The following is a 22667-nucleotide window of genomic DNA, read 5'->3' as shown; positions in this document are numbered from 1 at the left end:
CCAGATCAGTAGAGCTCAAGTCTGAGGCTATCATGCTGACATTGTTTAGAGCTCTGGTCAGACCATATCTTGACTATTGAGTTCAGTTCTGGTCAACAATCCACAAGGCAAGCATCCAAATCCTGGGAATGGTGCAAAGAAGGGCAACAAGGCTGATCCCTAGTGTCAGAAGACTGTGTGATGAGGAAAGGTTACAAAAACTTCAAATCTTCAGCTTTGAAAGTATGTGTTTGAGAGGAGACATAATAGGAGTATATAAGATACCAGGTGGAATAGAACAGTATAATCTGAAGCACTGTTTCAAGTTAAACTCCAAATGCAGGACAAGGATAGCAAGGTAAAAACTGGCAAAAGGCAAGTTCAAGACTGATGTCCAGAAGCAAGAGTTGAAGTTTTTGTAACCTTTACTCAGAGTGAACAATACCTGGATGGTCTCGGGTAGAGTAGTGGAGGCAAAAACTCTGGAGTCGTTCAAGAGGCAGTTGGATATTGTGGTGGGGGACTGTAGTTTGAACGGATGAATGAACTAGATGGTCGAAATGATCTCCCTATCTATACTCATCTTTGTGGTCTTTGAGCCAACAAGACACAAGGACAGCATTGGCTAGATAGATGCAGAGTACTCAATGCAGAAAGTACTACTCATAGCCTTTCCTTTTACTTTATTGGATGGAAAAAAGGAATGTAGAATATGAGGATTGTTGGAGGAGGAAAGCAGGTATGCTCACTATGTGATGAAAGGGGGAAGGCTGTGCTGAATCTGTTCATTGCTTATGAAAACTTGTTGTTGAAACTATCAGTCGTCTTTTTCTGGAGACCAATGCATTCCCATTACCAGTTGCTGAAACAACAATAGCTTACATTAACATAGTAAAAGGAGGAGAGGCGGAGAATACAGAGCCCTCGGAGGGATGTAGGGCAGAAGGAGGTTACAGAGATAGGGAGGGATGAATGCCAAGGAGGGATTTGAATATGAGAATTTTAAAATCGAGGCGTTGGTGGACTGGGTACCAATGTAGGTCAGCGAATACAGGAGTGATGGATGAACAGGACTTGGTGCTAGTTAGGATAAGGGCAGCAGAGTTTTGGATGAACTCAAGTTAATGGAGGGTGAAAGATGGAAGGCCGGCCAGGAGAGCATTGGCATAGTCAAGTCTGGAGGTAACAAAAGCATTGAGCGTTTCAGCAGCAGATGGGCTGAGGCAGGGGCGGAGAAGGACGATGTTATGTAACCCTCATTCTTGGGTTCCAAGGTTTTTCTTTGTCGATCTTGTAAGCTATGTTTTCTTTTCCTGTTTTGTATTTTAGCACCTGCAGAGTTTGTGCAGTACCCACAGTCCATATCGAGGCCAGTAGGAACCACTGCCATTTTCAACTGTCTGGCTCAGGGAGAGCCAATACCACAACTTACCTGGCTGAAAAACGGGGAAATCTTAGCACCCAGTGGTCACATCAAACTGAAAAACAACAATAAGTAAGTAGACCTGATACCCAGAATCCACCTTCCACTACCTGCACTGTATAGCCAGATTTTAGGGGAGAAATTTGTCGGAGCCCAATTTCGGACACAAAGGCAGCAATGTGGCTGGAACATGCACCCAAACCGCGAGGCCCGAGGCCAGCCCAAAATTAGGCCTCGGGCCTCATTAATATTGAGTGAACTGCTGGCAGCTCACCCATTTAAATAAAATGAATACCTGGCCGGTTCCCTCACTGGCCCAAAGGTAAGTCCTGGGAGGAGAAGGGGTGGCGATCGGGATAACGTAGAGTCAAGGGAGCACTCCTGCTCCATCTGGCTCCACAGCAACGTTTCTGTTGCTGGCGGCTGCTTCTTAGGCCGCAATGCCCGCTGACGAATCCTGAGCGGAGCAGGCCCGGCTCCTGTTCCACTTTCCCAGAGCGGTCTTTAAACAGGAGTTACGCCCCTCATTAACATACACAAGGGACCTAATGCCTGTTTTAGGTGCCTGTCTGGGTCGTCTAGAAAATGGGGCAGACGAATTTAGCAGTAGACCGAACACTCGTGCAAATTGGGCACTGGCCGTCCCACTGCTAAATTCGTCATCATTGCACCCGTTTTACGCCTTAAAAATGGGCGCAACGCATATCAATTTTTGCCACTTTATCTTTAAACAGGAGCATGCTGGACCCTGTGACCTGGATTAGTCTATACAGAATAGAGGTCCTCCCTATCTGATGGGAGGCTGAGTGGTGCTGTGGTTTACAATACAATCCTTTTATTGCATGACTTGGGTTCAAATGCAGCCTGGAAAAAGAACATGTGTAAAATACAAGAGCATCAAGAAACAAAACACTACCTCTGGCAGGAGCAGTGCCTTTTGAGGTCTTCATTTTTAAACATCAATTTTAACCGAAAAGCTTTTGGTGGCCCACCGCAATGGTCAAACTACATTTTAGGTGGGGGGGGGGGGGGGAGAATTTCCACAAGGTTATCCCGATCTACCAATCTAACTTTGGTCGGAGATCGGCGGAAACCCTGGAAAAAAGGATCCAACTGGCCATTTTTAGCCATTCACGCCCTTTCTCTGGGAGTTTCACCAATCTCATGCTGGAGAACCCCAGAGGAAATTCCAGGTGATTTCCTTACGAAATTTGATTTGGGTATTATCAATACTGATTTCAACAGAATTTGCAACCTCTCCTTTTTAATTTATGAATTTCTACTATTATTCCTCGAAGGAAATATTTTTTCTTGCGATCACCTCATTCCAATGGAGACTGTTCTATAAATCCAGGCTAAAAAAAATGTTGGTGCTGATCATGTTTCCCAGGTTACCAACAGTAACTTTAAAAGATCAAGACATCAAATCAAAAGAACAGGGTGAACAAAATGGCAGCTGAATTACTGGCTAGCAGAAAAGGAGGGCTGTGACTGCTAATTGTTGGAATACTTTGATTAGTTCTGTCATCGAGACCTCCTTTGTTCCGGTGAATCAGGGTGCTTCCTGGTGAAGATGGATTTGGCAGCTTTGTTGATTTTTAATTTGTGTAGTTTTACTCACGATCTCTGCTCCCAGCAGCTGCAGGAGGCCAATAGGTTGAGCAGTCCCTAGGGTTAAGAGGCATTTTACTTTTCCCTAAAGATTCACAGTCCCTTCAATCTCTGTCACATGTGCATGAGTTTTGTTTCACAATGTCATGTAGCTAACATGATTTAACTTGGAAAAGATATCTTACCATCAGTTACAGAGTGCCCACTCCCTGCCACAGAAAGAGATAAAAGCCTCTGGGATTTCTTCTGACTGATCTTGAGAGGTGCTTGGGGGGCGGGGGGAATGGAGAGAAATTTACTGATCAACTCCAAGGGATCAGTGATGACTGTGGCTCTGAATGTGTTGGTTGAGGCGGCAATCAATTGATTTATTTTCAGTGCTAGCGCTGTGAAAAAAGCAAAGTCTTTACTTTTGTGGTACCTGATGAGAAACACTGCTCTGAGATTTGAGGCCAGCTTTCCCAACTGAAGCTTAAGCCCCGTGGTTTTAATTTCCTTAAAGTTCCCAATTTTGTTTTGTTCTCCAGTCCCAGAGGAATTCCTTTTGTGTCAGATCCTTTTGCTGCAAACAGCTCACTCCCTCTGTGCTGTGAAGAGTTAATAATCTCTTTGGGTCTTTTGTGCGGGGAAAGACTGGTCATTGGCCTGGCCCTTTGACCTTGGGAAAATCAGTCATGCTGATTGCTTGTGTGCAGGACAACAGCCTTTGAATATTCTTCTCAATAGACTGGAGCTTTTTTTTATTTCTCTCTCACTCTGGTGTGAATGTGTGCTGGCACTAGCCTTGCGTTGGCTTTTCCCTGGCAGCTGTCAGTGCCTTATACTGGACTCGAACGTATTCTGGGCTTCACAGGCATGTGAAGTAAGTAGCAGGAAGCAGTCAGACTCTCTCCATCCTTGCTATATTTCCCAGTGATGTGTAAATGACACTGAGCCCTAATGAGAAATTAAAAAGAAACAATTCTAAATATAGTGGATGTTTCAGCTGGGCAATCTGATTGTGAAGGCTGATAAATACTAAAACTCTTAACTGCCAAGAGTGTGCTCCCAATATCTAGCACTGAATTGGTGAACTAATATTAGATACAATGGCCTAGAAATTCAATGGCGCCGCACCCTTTTTTAGGCACAACGCGGGCGCCTTAGCGTCCAATATGATGGACGGGGCCCGCACGCGCTCATTACTCACTGCAAGTGCGCCACCCACCATATTGGTAAAGGCAGAAAAAGAGGCCTCCAGGGCCCGTGCCTGAACAGGCAGTAGGGTTATTTGCATATGCAGATTGGGGTTCTAACACCTGCTTGAGGCTCTCTTTCCAAAATTGGACTGCCCTGAACGCAGCCGGCGTTCAGGAAACGCGCAAACCTGTAACTTGATAGTCTTCGATCAGTTTCAGCGCGCTGTGACCCCACCGTGCCCTCTCCTCTCCATCATAAAGATTGATAAAAGGAAAGAAATTCTTTTCACGTTTTTGACCTACATCATAGGATGGTTCAAGAGATACGTCTCACCCATCGATAGGCCTCCCCAGAAAAGAGAGGAAGCGGCTGGCTTCAGAAGGAAAGTAGTGAGTTTATTTACTGATACAATATCTGAGCCAGGAGCAGTGAGGGAAGACACTGACAATGGGTGTTAAAGGAGTCTCTTTGATCTGTTGTCTCACTGGAGTTTATTAATCCCATCAGGATGAAGCACATTCAATGGGAAACTCCAGGAGCTCCAGGAAGCCTCTCCATACAAGCAGATCGTTCTATTTCAAAGTGAAATGTCTTTCATTTGAATGTGGATGCTCTGATTGAAGTGCGCGGCAATGCACACGTGTCCACTATCCAGACAATGAAATGTTCACGTCTATTAAGTTGTGTTGGGAGAGGGGCCTGCATTTACCCTTCATATTATAGGCTACTACGGAAGTTTTTCAATCGTAAACTAAAATGTTCTGACAAGAATTCTCATTAATATTCTTTCACTTGCTTTATGTTCACTGCCTCATGTGTGTTTGACAGATTATTTGGATTTAAAATTAGTGGTATATGTTACGCAATCTGTTTTGGATTATTTTCATAAAGGACTGCACATTTCTGTTGAATTTATTGTTGGATAGAATGTAGTTATGTCAGCGATCCTAAAATATCTTGGAAGGTTGTTTCTTTCCATTTGCTGTTTGCCTTTGATTATGGCATCTTTCACTTCTAATCTCTAAATATAAAACAAAATCATTATTGATGCTGCGGCATCCAGACTGCTTTGAGTTCTTGTCAGGTAAAAGGACCTTGAAGGTCTCCAATGACATCTGGGATTTCCACAAGGGTTCTCCTGATCTACTTATGTAACTTCAGCGGAAGATTAGCAGAATCCCCGGAGAAACGGTGTAAATAGAAATTCATGATCCAGTGGTAGGTATTACCATTGCCAGGGTGGGTGGGACTCAGGTCAATATTTGCAATTCCTGACACGAGTTCCTGCTGTTAGTTGGGTTGACAGGCGGACATACCAAGTGGACGCCAGGTGCTTTCTGTTGTGGATCTCCTTGTGGTTGGTATTGGGGCAGCATTGGCACAACTCTGCCAGCAAGACTTCGGTACACCCACTCACCTGGGAAACTGTATGTGTCACGTTAAGGGGGAGCTTGGAACAAGAAAATCTATTGGGTGGCAGTGGGAGCGTTACACTTGGCCTCAGGATTTAGGGAGGGAAAAATCAACCATAATTCCCCCCCTTCCAGTCATTATCCAGTGATCCCGACTGGAAAGTTGTGCTTGCGTGGGCAGCAATGAAGGCGGGACCAGGCTTGACTTTGGTGCCTCCTACAGTCTGCTGATACTCGCGTTTTAGCTTCAAACATGAAGGATGGCATCTTGAGTGAGGTATCAGATGGCTGCCCATTCCTATGGAACTGTACTCCAGTGCCTCCAGGAGAAGAGTGAAGAAAACTGAAAAAAAGGAGGAAGTAGACAGTGTGGTACCATTCTAATGGACCAGGTAGAAAGCATGGGTTCAGTCAGTTATATCTGTCACCTGATAGTTCAGTCACACATTCATTATGTTCTCCTAAAGTCGTTCCACAAAGTATCCCTCCTTTCCAGTTAACACCCATGTATCCAATCTGGATTTCTCCGGAATCACATGCAGGGCTTGGCCTTAAAATAAACAGTTGGAATGCATATAATTTATTTACTGAGGTTGGGGTCTGTGTCAAAGTAATGGCAGGACAAAGACTTCTGTTTTAAATAAAGCTGCACTCATGGCCATGTGATTGAGCCTGTTATAAATCATTCCAGATTGACCCATCACACCAGCTTCCAAAATTAAACCAGTCTGTTGATGTGCCAAACGGCCTTTCACCATTCCATCAATCCTTGCAGTGTTCCGCGGGGGAATTCCTCCGGAACGACAGAAATGGCACTCACCATTTACTGAGCATTGTGGAATCTCACAGGCCCCGAATCAGACAGGCTCCGACTCGCAACAAATACTGAAGTATCTTCGGCATATTCTCACGGCACTTAGCACTTGTGAAATATCACAGTTTGGCCAAGAAGCAGCAATCCTTTCAGTCTGTCATCTTCAACTTACTTCCAGCCTGCGTCAAATGATTAGTGTCGTTTTGCCTGGATTGGTACATGAAGAAGTCAACAGCATGATTCTTTACATTTAGTCCGTAAAGAGTACAGTTATTCAATCTTTCGCAACTTCTGGTTTTAATCTCTCCAAACAGTTCAACCACGCCATTCTCATCTAATGCCACTCTTCCATTGAGCATCTTTGTGGGATTGCCCTTGCTTGATTCCACTTTTACCTATCCAATCATAGCTAGAACATCTCCAGCGTTGGCTTCTCCTCCCACCCACACTATCACCGGTGTCCCCTAAGGATCCACCCTTGGTGAGCTTTTTCTCATCTACATGTTGCCCCTTGACGACATAATCCACAGACATGGGATCAGCTTCCACACGTACACCATTGAATCTAGCTGTATCTCTCCAACACTCCTTTCGACCACTCCAATGCCTCTGTGCTGTCAGATTTTTTGTATGGCATCCAATTCTGGATGAGCCGTAACTTTCTCGAATTAAATTTTGGGAAGACCAATGCTATTGTCCTTAGCCTCCACCAGAAACGCTGTACTCTCGTCACTGACTCCATCCCCTTCCCTGACCACTGTCTGAGGCTGAACGAGACTGTTCACAACCTTGGCATCCTGTTCAGCTCCAAGCTGAGATTCCAACCCCATAACCTTTCCATCTCGAAGATTATCTATTTCCACTTGCTTCGCCTGCCTCCGTCCCTACTTCAGTCCATTTGCCAAGGAACCACCCATCTGTGCCTTTGTCATCTCCAGAGTCGATCATTTCAAGGCTTTCCTGGTGGGCCTCCTATCCTCTACCCTGGATAAATTTCAGGCCATCCAAAACTCTGCTGTGTGTTTTCTATCCCGCAAAAATTCTCATCCTTGTTTTTAATTTCATCCATGGTCTCACCCTTCCCCATTTCTGGAACCTCCTCCATCCCTAAACCCAACCCCCTGCCGAATGTTCCATTCTTATGCCGACACTCACTGTCAAGGCTCACACACGAATAATCACATTACATAGAATTTACAGCCATTCGGCCCAACAGGCATTTATGCTCCACTTGCGCCTCCTCCCACTCGTCTTTATCTAACCTTATCGGCACATCCTTCTATTCCTTTCTCCCTCTTGTGTTTATTTAGCATTCTCTTAAATGCATTTATGCTATTCGCCTCAACTACTCCCTTTGGTAGTGAGTTCCACATTCTTACCACATTTTGGGTAAAGAAGTTTCTCCTGAATTCCCATTGGATTTATTGGTGACTATCTTATATTTATGGCCCCTAGTTTTGGTCTCCCCTAAAAATGGAAATGTCTTCTCTATGTCTAACCTATCAAACCCCTTCATAATAATGGCCACTTGGATAAGGTACCAAAGGCTGATTGGAACTGTACACAAGAAGTCAACACCTTCAAGAGCAGGAAAGAAAAATTAAAACAGAAAGTTGGAAAGGAAAAAAAAATCAAGAAAAGCTGATGCTGCCTGCACATTTTTGCCGTGCAAGATGGATGATGTATTTTGTTTTCTCTCCTCTCCTAGTACTCTTACAATAAATGGAATCTCTCCAGAAGATGAAGCAATCTACCAGTGTATTGCTGAAAATGATGCGGGTTCGACCCAGGCCAGCGCACGATTAACGGTGCTGTGGGCAGAAGGGCTTCCAGGTCCCCCTCGGGAAGTGAAAACCGCAGCTCTCTCTGCGACGGCCATTCAGGTGTCATGGAGCGAGCCTTCGGAGAATACGCGAGACATTATCGGCTATGTACTGCATATCAGGAAAACTGCAGGTGGGTGAACGGGTCCCTTCTTTCACATTACCAGTTTGTTTTGGTCACTCTGTTTATATAACAGTGTTGTGTATAAACATAAATAACGCAGTAAAGATAAGGTGCTTTAAGAAATACTTCTGCGTATAATAATTGTGAGGCAGTGAGTTGATAATATGCTGATTGTTTCACAATATCATGGCAAACTTCACTAATTCTTCCAGAGAGATGTATATTTGGATACACTATCCATAGTGAGTCACCCAACCACTCTAAATATCAGGACTAAATATGATCTTCAGCAAGAAGGTGCTCTCCCTCGGTATATCTGAAGTCCATTCCATTATCCATGAGGAACTGTGTCACTCTCCCTCCCTCCCAAATTCTTTGCTTTTGTGACTGAAGAGGACGCTGATCATCACAATGAGTTGTGCCCTGCTATAGACTGTGTGAGGAATGGACACTGTCACGAGCAAATTCCTGTGCAGCCCCTATTCTAAAGTGGGCACTGTCCTTACCAAAAGAACTCTTCCATTCTAAAATTATAATCTTCTCTAATCACATCATAAGACCACAAGATAGTTACAGATGAGGAAGGACATTCGGCCTATCTCGGTTCATTCATCCAGAAAGATTCTAATGTCCCCACCCCCCAAAAAGGCTCTCTCGGGTTTTTCTTTAGCCATTCATGGAATATGTATGTCGTTTAGTTTTTTTCTTCCTATGTGCAATAGTTGTCAGCATTAAATTTAATCTGCTATTGTTCTGCACACTTATATACTTTATCAACTCATTCTGTAATCTCTATCACTGCCTCCTCCAATTCCACTGCCCCTCCTAGTCTGGTATCACCAGCAAATTTGCCCACTTTGCATTAAGCTTCTGAACCCAAGTGATTTATGTAAATGAGTAACAGCAGTGGCCACAGCACCGAGCCACTGGATACCCGACTCAGTATGTCCCCCCTACTCTGACATAACTCCGCTATTAAATAGTTTTGCTTTCTACTCTTCAACTAATTTCTTATTCAGACCTCAGGTTTACTGATAGCCTTTTGTGTGGAACTTTGTCAAATGTCTTTTTGAAGTCTAGGCATACCACGTCGTCAAGCTTTCCACAGTATCGCTTCCTCAAAGATGTTGAGGAGGTTGTCGGACAGGATGCTCCCCTTCTGAATCCATGCTGATTGCTGTATCTACAGGTTATTATTGTGCATCTGAATTGGGTGCTATCGCCTACGAGAAGCCCCCAGACTCTCCTTACAAATGCCGACTGAAACATCTGTGACGGAGTGACACTAAGCCTGAGTCTTATTTCAATGACTTTTTTAAGTGGGAAGTGGACCCTGCTCCATGACAAGCGTCTTGGACAGGGGGTGAAGCTGCTGAATTGGGTGTGACTCTGACTCTAACTTAGGTTAAAGAGGTCTCCAGTAAAGTTGTACTGCTCTGACTGTTTACTGGTGTAGAGTAGACACTAGTTTCCCCAGGCTGTGCTTCCTGATCATTTTGTTTATTTTCTCAGATCCAGTGGAGATGGAGTACCAGGAGGCCGTGAGCAAAGCCACCCTACAGCAGGTGATGACTGATCTGGAGCCATCCACTAGTTACACTTTCTATATAAAGGCTTACACCTCGCGAGGAGCCAGCAAGCCATCCGAGCCAGCCGTCAGGAGCACACTGGGAGAAGGCAAGTATCATGGACTCCATATGGAGTGAGGAGCAGTGAGAGTGCGATAAGCTAGAATGAGATTACTTCTGAAATACGAATTGTGGATGACTGAATATTTTAGTAACTTCTTGACACAGAAATATTTTATTTTGCATTGATTTGGATTTACAGCTATTCAAAACTGGAGTCGATTTCCTAGTTAAATTCCATTTAGGATTGTAATAGCTATTCAAAAGGGGATCCGAGTAAGATTATTTTCATTATTTAAATTAATATTTCTGCTAATTGAGGTGATGGGGATTGAAATATTTTCCAGTTTCAGGGATCCAGTGTCACGTCAAGTATAGCGAAGGCCACATTCAGAGTAAAGCTCTATTACTTCAATAAACTGCCCTCAAAAACCTTAGCAGTTTTTAAACCAAGGATAGACTTGGGCTTTATGGAGAATTGTTGAGATGGAAAAGAAGTTTTGGCGTGAAAGAGAAGAACAATAAACTTTCAGAGTTACATTGCAATGTATCTCAGAACAGACTGGAAGACAGACCCTTGTGGCAGACTAGCTGCCTTATCCAGGACAGGCTGGAACAACGTAGATATTTAATCATCACTATTTTCTTCTAAAGCTTGGTGTCTTTTTCTCGAACAAAAAAAGGTATTTCTGCACTTAGGGATTTACATGTCATATTAGCAATAATTACCTCTGTGCTCTGAATTTAGACACTGGACTATCAGTAATTATGTCCGTGCCGTGGGAATACTGTACATATACAGATGTTGACATATTCATGGGTACTGTACAGTAGCAGACATCAATGGTGTGATTTCTACCTGGTGCGACACCAATAGACCCACGGGCTGTATGGTAGCAGGCTGGAGTTACTGTTCCCATTTATTCAGTGTTCATATCATCATATCTTGTCCTTTCTATGTTCCAGTTCCAGCTGTACCAGCCCTTTTCATTAAAGTCTTGAACAGTACAGCTATCCAGGCTGCATGGGAACCCACCATTAAGCTCGGTCAGCATGAAGGATTCAAGTTGTATTATCGTAGGATTCATGGGGCGCACTTCACTGGGCCTGTTCTACTTCCAAGCAATGTGACGTCGTACAACATAACTCAACTGGGTAAGGGGCATGTCTGAATACTCACAAGGAGGTAAAATCTGTAAGGGGGAGTTCGCCTGATCTCCCATAACTTTGGCAGAAAATCAGCAGAATGAGGACTGACCCTGGGGATCTTTATGACTGTGTACATATAGGAACAGAATGAGGACTGACCCTGGGGATTTTTCTGATTGAACATATAAGGATAACTTGATTGATTCTGTGCTCCTAACATGGAGCCAGGCTCAAAGGGAGCACAGGTCGGAGAATTGGCATTACAGTGTCGTAGCCATACCCCCAACCCCCATGCTCTTTTGAGTGTATTTCCTCCCTTGGAGTAAGGAATCAATAAATTTACCTGGTTTGAGACAATCAGGACTGATCCTAGGGTGCAGGGATTACTATAACTCTGCATAAATAGAGACCTTATGAATTGACCTTATAGGTAATTGTTACTCGATAGAATGTGAACTGAGTCTCGTGACCCAGGGATTACTGTGCCTGTCTGATTGACTGTCTCTTTTGAGAGTATTATTGTAAAGCTGATTTGACTTTTGTACCAGATCCAATGATTGCCTATGAAGTGAAGCTTCTGGCGTTCAATCGTCACGGAGATGGTAATTCCACGGTCCGCTTTGTGGCCCTACGAGATGCTGCTGAAAGATCAGGTGAGTAAAACAAGCCATGAATGGGCGTGACAAGAGTTTGCAAGCAATGCGTAGATGAAAAATCTGTTCACTCTCTGGCCTGGACACACAGTCAACCAATGCTTTCCAGAGAGTAAAGTTCACTGTAGCTTCTGATTGGTCTGTGTTGAATGTGTTGGCTCAATTGGTCCATAATTTAGGATCTCTATGTAGTATTGAGAGATTACTACAATGTCACAGGTATCATCCCTTAGATTGAAGTTAAATCAAGGTCACATCTGATTGTTCAAGTAGTTCAGGTGAATGTTAAAGATCCAGTGGCACAATTTGAAGAAGAGCGGAGAATTCTCCCAGTATCCTGGCCATCATCTCTCTCTCAACTAATGCCACCAAAAAAAGATTAACTGTTTGTTCATCTTACGGCACAGAACGGCTTCTGTGTTTGTCGACATAACAATGGTCACTTCATTTCAAATGTAATTCATTGAGGTAGGCACTTTGAGATTTTTTGACTTGATTAAACAATATGGAAATGCAAATAGTATTATTAATGTATAGGATGTTATGTTGATGATTTTATAACAATTAATGGAACTCCAGTGATTTTTTAAATTGTAAAGCCTAAGTAGCCCATCAGGATTGAAAGTGATTGGATAGAAGACAAGTTGAATCGAGAATTAGATCATGCCAAGCTTAGGTTTTAAAAGCCTGTAGTTTGTAGAAAGAAGGAAAGAATGAGGGAGGTAAAGAGGTTCTGAAAGTGGTACAATGAGTTTTGATGTTAACAGAGTTAAGTTGTAGGGAGAAGGAAGAGCATGTGACATGGCATATTTGGGATTTAGGATTGACAGAAGAAGAAAGTTCAGAGAAGCAATGACCATAACAGTATTGATAAAATAGAGATAAAGACTGCGATAGAGGGGTTGGAAGCTACAGATGAGAGAAGAATTGTGTTAGATAACACGGTCCTTCTTGTATCTTATCTAGGACGGCGAGAGAGGTGAACAATCTAATGTGAGACAGGAATGCTCCTAATATCATTAATAAAAGGCATTTTGTGTTACAGTTCTGAACACTCCATGTGACTGCCTGAAAGAGGACCACAGTGGCAAAACATCCACAACTGGTATCATCATCGGAACCCACATCGGTGTCACCTGCATTATCTTCTGTGTTCTATTCCTGGTTTTTGGATATCGTGGAAGGTATATGCTCCAGAAGATTTCTGAGAGAGTAGCCCTCTCTATCCTTGCACCATTGAAAATGCAACTATTGAAGCAAAGTAACAAAATAGATTCTGCTATACATCAGGGAGTTTGTGCGTTTGTGTGTGTGTGTGTATGTGGATGTGCAAGTGCAGGCCCTTGTCCACGATCCACTTTCTGCCCTTACATATGGAATGTGCACGCAAGTCTTACAGTAACAGGTATGAATGCAGCATTCCTTTTTACTGTATATGTACTGCACATATACGGAAGTTGACATGGAGATTTCGACAGGCCATACAGTACCAGATGTGAATGAATGGTTTCTTTTACTAAGAACGTACATTAACTAATATTTTCATGAATTATGAACTGAACCTATCCCTTGGGACTTACATTTCTAGGTTGCTAATGTGTAAAAATGTTGAGGACCGTCTGGCTACGCCTCAGGCTCCATCCAGGGCCCAGAGAAATTCACAAGGACTGGTCCTGAACGGTGGTCCACGGAGGGGTAGAGAAGATTTCACAGCCAATAGGAAGATGGCTGACATGAATGAGCTGGAAAGACTGTTTCCTGCACCAGTTCCTAATGACCACCAACACAAGGGAATTACGGTAAGATCTGCTAGTGAGGATCAACTCAAAAACAATCAATGTTGCTGGCCTGTCTAGAAATAAGTTGAAGGGTATTTGAAGAATATATGAAATCATGACCCCAAATTTCCTTGGCGTAAACCAGTTGGGAATGCAGAGCAGCAGGGGAGGGAAATTGGGCAGGACCCAGAAATGTTCTGTCTCTATCCAGAAGACTCAGTGCTGCTGGTTTGCGATGATGCCATAAACATGACCCATGATGTAATAGGAGGTGGGGCCAGCAAGAGGGCTTTTCCTACCAGAATTCCCATGGGTTCTGCCTCCTATCCGCCCAGCAATCTGGACACTGGGCCGATTAGCTGGCGACCTTGAACTTCTGGAGGGGTCCCACCATCTGAGCAGGTGCCCAAGATGTGCCCATACTGGCACAGGTGCCTGCTGACAATATGCTAATGAGTTGATGCTGCCCTGACCCTGGATAGTCCAGCAGGGTCAGGAGCAGCGTTCAGCAATGCCCGTTCCAATGCAAAGATTGTTGGGCCCCATATTGGTAGGGTTTTCAAATGGGAACTGAGCTGTCCAACTGGAAAAGTGGAAAGACCTCTGTTATGGTACAAGTTAATTTGTCCTGCCCATTAATTGTAGATAGGCTACAACTTGATAAATTGCCCCTTTCTGTGGACCTGTACCTAGCTGCTTCTCTGAGATGGTACCAGGTGGCACCAGCCCCCATAAAACAAAGTTGAAGATGTTTGCGCTGTTTTGCCAACTTGACAATGGAAAAACTCTCCAGTTGATTTTCACATTAGCAAGCTTCTTTATGTGTTTAGAAGGGTAGAAATTACTGTTGCCGACGTTATTGTTCAAACGCTTAATGTGCTTGTACGAATTTCCTTTCTCTGCTATTTTACTAGTGGCATTAACCTATTTACGTATTAACAGTTAGTGCCTATGTTCATTAAGTGGAGAGAGGAATTTGGTGCATTAAGCATTTGCATGATAACGTCACTGAGAGTAATTTCCAATTTCTAGTTATTTACACTTTGGAGTAACACTATGTTTTCTCTTTTTTTTTCCATTTATTTCTTCCTGTTCCCAACAGTCTAATAATATCTCACCCATCTCTGAAGAACAACCCAGTTTGATCTGCCAGAACTCAGTGTTCCCACTGGACGAGTTTGTTGTGACTCAGGAACAGCACACTACCTTCGAAACCGTTGTTCAGTGTTCTTTAGACCGACCTGAATTAAATGTTAATCAGCTCAGCTTCACAGTAGTGAAGGACAGTAGTCCAGTCACCACAGATTGAACCTTTGAGAGAGGCCAAGTCTCATTGCCTACATGTAGGTTTATTACTGGAACTCACATGCTGATGTTTATCATTTTCCTATCTGATGGTATCTATGCTAGGACTATCGGTCTCAGGTCAGCTCATATTTTACAATGGATTTTGTGAAGCTTGGTGAAAATTAAGTCTGTTTGTATGCTCTAAGACTCAGGCATGTTGTAATGAAGGTACTTGGGTGTAGATTATGAAATTTACCCTATGAGGATGCATTTCAGGCTTACACATGTCAGATTTTCATCATTTGCAAACATTCATCAGTTTGTTGGCCTGCTGTTCATTTGTCTTGCCGTGGAACCATTGCTTTGATGGAATACAACTACCAACATCAGTTGAGTAAGACCACAGCAGGTCTCCATGCAGGGATTCGATGGATTTCGCAGTGTATCAATCTCAGGTCACAAGTTCATTAATTTCACTGGTGGATTCTTTACAAACAAAATGACTGGTGAGGCCTACATGTAGGCTGCTGATAAGACTTGGCAAAACAACTCAAAGAAAAGTTTGATGATTAAAAACTACCTCAGCCGCATTGAATGTCTTCTAAGGAAGCTGCTCAATTTGGTATCTTCCTTTCTGCAAGTAGAATAGCACTTGGTCAGTACAGATGCAGTACTACCTCAAGGCCTCACTCATCTGCCATTTGCCCTGAAGAAGAGAAAAAAGCACTTCCAAATATAAAGAGAAACATTCTACCTCAAATTTTATAGAACTCCATTCTGTGTTGTGGGACTGTTTTCCCTCCATTGATGTACGTGGTGACTTAACCAAACTTCCTGCCTGCTTTAGGATGAGGCATGGAATTAATGGTCATTACTTTTTCGTATGTTACACTGTATATAGCCAAGTCTTATGTGTTTGCATTATTTTTTACATCACAAAAGTGTTTATTCTCGTTGATTGTCTGTAATGTTTATCAGAGAAACATTTTTATCATCGTTCCTTGCTCAAGAACATCACCAAAGACATGTTTTAGAAGAAAAATGAACAAGGCTCTGGATTTCCATTCAGAACCTAACACGTTGCTGTGTAGAGTCAGCCATAATGCTCAAACATCTCAGTTAGATCAGAGCACATTCTAAATAGAAGGACAACAATGTAACCAGTGTTGAGTCAAACATTCCCAGTCCTGACTCCTCCTCCCAGGATTTCAATAACATTCAAAAGAATCTGTAGCCTTGGAAAGGAAAGTTCATTGCTGACATCATGCACTTCCATTCAGCCCTGACCTGATCTCTTTTTGTGTGGAGGAGAGTCATAGATGTCAACCACCCACATTTGACATGAGGTGCAAAAAGGGACCTTTCTGCACCATGGCAGATGAAGCAGAACCTCACAAAGGACGACCATGTGTCAGGAATGTTCCTCCAAAAAGTGCGGAGAAAAAGAAAAGTGCAAATCACAGATGTGAAGTCAAGAGTTATGAGGAGAACCCCCTCCCTGAGGCAAGCCCGGGCCTAGGCTGGTTGACCTCCATATAGACATGTCTAAAATACAGCAGTAATATAGTCTAAATCTAAACTTTCTTTTCTTTGATATTTTGTAAGTTTGCAGTCTTATTTTTCCTCAGATTTGATGGGTGATTTTGATGCCCATGTAACTGTGCTCTGTCTAGGTAACTGTGATGCCTGTGTCTCTCTGGCCTGTGTGGTTGTTTGCGATGCCCGTGTTGCTGTACCTCACGTGGGTCGTTGTGATGCCCCTGCTTCTGTACAACTGTTCGCTAGTTATAAGTGGAAATGATTTGTTTCTGTGAAGCCTTATTCTTGTAGTTTTATTAGATGGCGTGCAGCCAGTTATCTACCTCAGTATTATCAGCCTGCTCCTCCTGGTGACCTTGCTTTCTGCCTCCTCCCACAAACTAGTGTCAGGTTTTCATTTTCATATTCACTCCAGTCCCCACTCTTTATCACATTTACTCTTGTAAAAATATTTGAAGCTAGTTAATGTGAGATTGTGAAGAAACAATTCCTATCCTGCAGCGTAACTAGAATGAAACTGTTAAGTACTGATGTTCATCCAGATTTTTATGGCTGGCCCTTTGAGTATTGTATTAAATATTAAAATCCTTTTAATCCTTTAATGTTGGATGAGGTGTTCTGGATGTTCCACGCTCGTTGTAAATTGTAAGGAAGTTTGCCCCAGTGATTCTCCACACTGAGTTCCTGATCTCCGAGGGAAGGTTCCAACTAATGCTCTCACATATCTTCAAGCAGCTGATTCAAAACCAGGATTGGCAGAGGCTTGAGAGCAGAGCTTGGAAAATGAGGGAGGGGAAGGAGGAATCAACCACAAAAGGATTGTACATTATGGATTATCCCTTTATTCTTAAAAATCCATTTTTTTATTGTGTTAATGTAGTACTCAAAGGATATACACAAAGGGCCTATTTTCTAGGGACATCAGCCCTACCTCCTGGTGATCTTGCTCTCTGCCTGTGGGATGAGATGATTGTGCCACTGGCAGTGTGGGGAGTACTTGGCTTTGCCACAATTCAACCATGAAAATGTAGTAAAGTAAAATGGCAAAATAAAGAAGGAACACAACTCAAAACCCAGTCACATGGGATGTGCCAAGTTCTTAATGGGAGGGAGAGATGGTACATTGTGTGTGCCATACTCATGCTTGTTGCACACACTGTGTGCCATGCTCATACCCTCAAACACTGTGACATACTCTAGTTTGTTGATGTGGGACTAGTATCTACTTTTTTTCACATTACTTGACAATGCATCAGGCATGATGGCTATCTCAGGGACACATCATCATTTTTCTTTTGTAGCTCAATGCAAAGTAGCTTTTGCGACGACAGGGTATTTTCATACTGTTAGATTGAAAGTATTTATTTGTGAGTCTTTTCTGTTTAGCTTTCTTGTCGATGAAGAAACACTGGGCAAGCCCTTTGTGCTTGGTCAGTCATGGGCTTTCGTTCTCCACCAGCACACTCCAGGATGTTTAAGGGACTGAAAATGTAACTGAGAGTATAAAACAAGAATGAAATGTTTTTAGATAGCTTCACTCAGCTGACAGGCACTCTTACTATCTGAGAGTTCCCATCTGAGGATGAACTAAGTTAGCTCGAGAGAATATTTTGCTACTCAATATAGTGAATGAAAGAGAAAGGGAAGTTTAGTAACAGTACTTTTTGTTCAAAGTACTCCCCATAGACTTTCCTTCCTTTCTAAGTCAGAGAGCTCACTAAATTGCACCAGGAGCAGACCAGATGCTCACTATAGCCTAGAAATGACTGTTTCCGTCATTTGAAAGGGGCTAATACCTCTGTTAAAATAGCGGACATAGCAGTCATACAAATGCATTGAGTGTTTATCTGATAATATCACAAACAGTAACTTCTAGGCGTACGTGACATCTGGTAGAAACCGGGTACTCACTATATTGCATCAGGTACATATTCCCTGTAAAGGGATGAAATCTTTTATAATAGTTTATGATTTTTTTTACACATTAATTACTGTCTGTTATAGCTACAGAAATGACTGTGTGAATTCTGAAAACTGAAATCTCTGCAGGTTATTTTAAGAAATGCACAGTTTGTTTCTGCCAATGTGGTGTCTTGTTTTCAGTATTATAAACACATTTGCTGGGGTTTTCGAGCATACTTAGATTTATTGGTAATATATTATAATTCTGAAATCACAAATCTCTATACAATGTTAGGTCTGATCTGTATTTAAGATAACCATGTGGACAATACTGTTACAAACAAATCTTTAGTAAAACGGGTCTTTATTGGGTCTAAACACACGTTCACCTTACACAGATGCATCTTACCACAGCTAAAACCTCAGGGCTTATTCTCCCTATCGCTTCTGTAGGCACATCACATTTCCTTTGTTGTGCCCTGTCATGAAGGAGCAAACACTGTATTCATGCTGAGTTGGCACCCTATGATTTGAATGTTTTTTAGGTGCTGCATAACACTACTTACAGAATACAGTGTTTTTTTTTCGTTTAAATAAAACTGTTAGATGATCTTGAAGGATCAGTTCCCCAAAGGTCTATAGTCAGTGCTTAAAAAGGAAATACTCCTTTACTATCACAAGGAGAAAACAGCCTCCTAATCAGTAATGCACCCTTGATGTCACTCTCTCCATCAATCTATGGAGACCTTTCCCTTGCATGGATCATTGGGCAAAGTGCTGTCATTCCAAGATCAACCACAGATTGACTTTGATCAAATATCTGTTTCACCAGCATGTGATCTGTTGATTTTTCAGAGGATTACCAAATCTTCTGATGTCAGTTCAATGGAGAGAGGAGGTTACAGATCTGCTGAATGGGGGTGGGGGGCAGGAGGGGATTCTGTTGAAATCAAGGTAAGTGGTTTTATATTGTGCTGATGTTGATTCATCAAAATGAGGGGATTTGTAACTCTGCCTGTGTTGGGGATGCAATGTCATGAGCTCAGCTGGTGGTGGGTTTAATCCCTACAGTATCTCAATGCGCTTACGGTTAACTTCAACAAAGTGTTATTAATGTTCCAGATGTGTAAGAAAGTGTGCAGTGTAGATGTTCCCATAAGAATGATGCTGGTGTAATCTTCCATTCATTATATATATATACTATAGAAACAAAGAGTAAACTGACTAACCGCTGTAAGGAGATAGGCTGCTGACATGTGACACTGGATTGTAAAAGGTTATCCAGAGCAAAATTAAAAGGCATATGTAGTTTTTTTTAAAAATTGTCTCCTGCTGTCAAAGTGTCGTCCACGAGCTTTATGAACACGAGGTTTCAGCCGCATAATGTCATCAACATGAAGTCGCGTGTCAGCATTGGGCCAAGGTAGTGCGGTCCCTCCCGCTCAAGCTCAAAGCACTTTCCTCTCCTATTGACTCATTGTTACTCATGTGAATGTTCAGATTCCCACTGATCATATGATTGTTGACTTTGTACGATAACATTTTTTTTTGTAGTTCAAATTGTTTAGCGTTTAGTGTGTGGAAATTTAATTATGAAAAATAAAATAGTGTTAGTCAATCCAATCTTAAATGTTCTTTGTGACTTGATGAGATAGGACTTGTGCTTGTGTCAATACTGTGTGATACTGGCTCCTACCCAGGGGTGCAGGGTATTGAGATGATGTCCGTGAACTCCACAGAAAGCTGTGTTCACAGTCAACTGACATCTTTTGAGAAGCGTTCAAATTGAAACCACCTCATCTCCGCCAACCTTTCCAGTTAATTCCGATTTAGCTGCAAGTTATATTTTGTTGATCTCAGTCACACCTTCAGCTTAAATACTGACAACTGTTGAACTGTCATGCTATACATGGTTTCTCCAGCACACTCAGTCTCTGTGTATTGTGTGTGAATGTTCTCTGGTCAAGCCTTGGGCCTTGTCGCACTGTGCAGCATGCTTGGTCTCTCTGTGTATGGTCAGGACAGTAGATACAATTCCACAGAGGTTATACTATGGCTTACAATTCAGTGGGCAGACTCCATTTGGAGAACTGTGTGCAATTCAGTGTGGAATTCTGCTCACAGCACAAAAACAGATACATTCATTGAAAAAGGTACAGGCAAGGGCAAAAAGATTGATCCCAAGTGCAAAGGGATAAGCTGTTTGGAAAGATTAGAGAAGCACAGGCTGTCTTGGAAAGAAAGAAGGCAGTTAAGAAAGGACTTCATTGAGATATATAAAATATTAAATGATGTAGATAAGGTAAGTCCAGAATATTAGTTCAAGGAATGCCAGGAAAATAGGACCACAGGACATAAATTTAATTACTGAAAAGTAAATTTCAAACAGATTTTTGGAAGAACCTTTTTATTCAAAGAGTGACAAATGTTTGCAATAATCTGCCTGACATGGTATCAGAGTAAAAAAACAATAGGGAAAGTCAAAATACAGTCAGATGCTAAAAGGAGAGAGTTAAGGTAATAGGGGACCAAACTTCAAAGGGCCAAATAGACCTTTCTTGACCTCAGCTTTTCTAATGTTCTCAAATCCTCACCCAATCTTTGCATACACTCACTTTCCAGCCAGCGGGGGAGGGTAGTCACTGGATAGTGACGACAGATAGAAATAGTTGCTGCTTTTTCCCCTTCCCAAACACTCTTACACAATGAATGTGTGCACTGATTTTCAGTCACTTTATTGAATCTCATTGCAGAAAGACTGAAGCAATCATGAAACTAACAATAGAATCAAAACCCCTTAAGAGCGATGGCCTACATAAATGTGTCCTCAGTAAAAAGCTGTTAACAGTTTTATGGGTAGTGTAATCTTCAATGAAATATGAGGCAGCTGATGATAAAAGACAAAGAAAAGCAAAAGTTGCTTAATTTAGAAAAACTTTCAAATCGTCGTCCAATTTGCAGCATTTTGAATGAGTTTAAATATTGACTAGAGGTCAGTATCTGGGGGGGGTGGGGGGGAGGAAGAGAATTTTGACTTTGGTCGATAGTGTAAAACGGGCAATATCGATTCAGTTGCTCGTTATACATCTCTCCCGATTTTCATTTCCATTAACTTATTCTATTATACACTTCCCCATCATTATCAGGCTCTGTCACTTATAGCACACTATTATACACTGGCCCAATATTATCAGGCTCTGTTACGTATAGCACACTATTATACACTTCCCCATCATTATCAGGCTCTGTTACGTATAGCACACTATTATACACTTCCCCATCATTATCAGGCTCTGTCACTTATAGCACACTATTATACACTTCCCCATCATTATCAGGCTTTGTCACTTATAGCACACTATTATACACTTCCCCCATCGTAATCAGGCTCCATCACTTATATCACACTATTATCAGATTCTTTATTATAAAGTTACTGGGTCTTGGCTCCCATGTTTCTCATGTCATATCTTAGCTTTCATTGTGGCTTTTACATAAAACGTTATTAATTTGTGAATTTCAGTCCAGGTAAAACAGTCCTGCACAGTCTAATCCTGCCCATATGTGCTATTTAGTTAATATTAATATCAAAACCAATGTTACTATTATTAAACAAGCATAGTTTTTGTCCAGTATAATATATTAACCATGGAATGGCATTAGAAAGTTACCCTCCTGAACTCAAATAATGTTATTCTTTCAATGAGTCTCAAGTATCAGCGATGGGTGGAGCACTGACCCAAACCAGGAAATCACAGAACTGCCCTGAATAACATACAGCATTTTGACCTAAACCTACTTGAGTTTCATTTGAACTCTGACCCTCCGCTGAGTTAGTTCAGGTGCTTTAACACAGGGAATGCCCTGCTAGATAGGCAGCTGCCTCCTGACTCTCCAGGGTGGGCTTCAGGGGCACTTCAAAGACACTTGTGGGGTGGGGGAGGGTGGAAAAGAGAATGGGGCTAAAAGTCAAATAGGTCCTTTTCATCTTATCCATTTGCGTAGAGACTCCCTTGAAAGCAAGGTTACCATGACAATGAGGTCAGGAGTTTTATGCTTTAGATCCTAGCAGTGCACATGTCACACAACTCAGACCCATTTTGTTGAATGTCAGAATCTTCAGTGTGCAATAAAGTAATGTTACAATGTTAGTCCTGCTGGATAAAAGCTGGGAGAACACGCTTTTATTGTAATCAATTTCTGTTTAAAAATCTACTTTACATCACAATACAGATTTTACTTTCTGGTTTTGTAGCGGATATGCCGGCTTGCTCTCGTTCCGCCTGGTTACTGCTCCGGAATTGCTGGGACTGCACCTTTGGGAGAGAGAGAGAGAGAGAGAGAGGAACAGGAGGTCCATGAGTGT

General features: G+C 42.3%; 2 protein-coding genes across 4 annotated transcripts in view; one reads left to right on the top strand and one right to left on the bottom strand.

Annotated features, from left to right (window-relative positions):
• igdcc3 (immunoglobulin superfamily, DCC subclass, member 3) overlaps positions 1 to 15032 on the top strand; it is an 89850-nt gene extending 74818 nt beyond the window's left edge. Inside the window, exons 7-14 of the mRNA XM_067971156.1 lie at positions 1309 to 1474; positions 8127 to 8374; positions 9878 to 10042; positions 10960 to 11148; positions 11691 to 11795; positions 12841 to 12979; positions 13384 to 13594; positions 14676 to 15032. Of these exons, the coding sequence (XP_067827257.1) occupies positions 1309 to 1474; positions 8127 to 8374; positions 9878 to 10042; positions 10960 to 11148; positions 11691 to 11795; positions 12841 to 12979; positions 13384 to 13594; positions 14676 to 14882 (1430 nt within the window). The 3' untranslated portion in view covers positions 14883 to 15032. The remainder of the gene's footprint in view (positions 1 to 1308; positions 1475 to 8126; positions 8375 to 9877; positions 10043 to 10959; positions 11149 to 11690; positions 11796 to 12840; positions 12980 to 13383; positions 13595 to 14675) is intronic.
• Positions 15033 to 18537: 3505 nt separating this feature from the next.
• Positions 18538 to 22667, bottom strand: part of LOC137301783 (uncharacterized) — a 73444-nt gene continuing 69314 nt past the window's right edge. For all 3 annotated transcript variants that reach the window (XM_067971415.1, XM_067971413.1, XM_067971414.1), the window contains exon 24: positions 18538 to 22617. In XM_067971415.1, the coding sequence (XP_067827516.1) occupies positions 22519 to 22617 (99 nt within the window). In that variant the 3' untranslated portion in view covers positions 18538 to 22518. The remainder of the gene's footprint in view (positions 22618 to 22667) is intronic.

This window comes from Heptranchias perlo, chromosome 34 (assembly GCF_035084215.1).
Source record: "Heptranchias perlo isolate sHepPer1 chromosome 34, sHepPer1.hap1, whole genome shotgun sequence".
NCBI classification, from domain to species: Eukaryota; Metazoa; Chordata; class Chondrichthyes; order Hexanchiformes; family Hexanchidae; genus Heptranchias; species Heptranchias perlo.
Note: the sequence above shows the minus strand (reverse complement) of the source record. Positions and strands in the feature narration are given on the sequence as shown.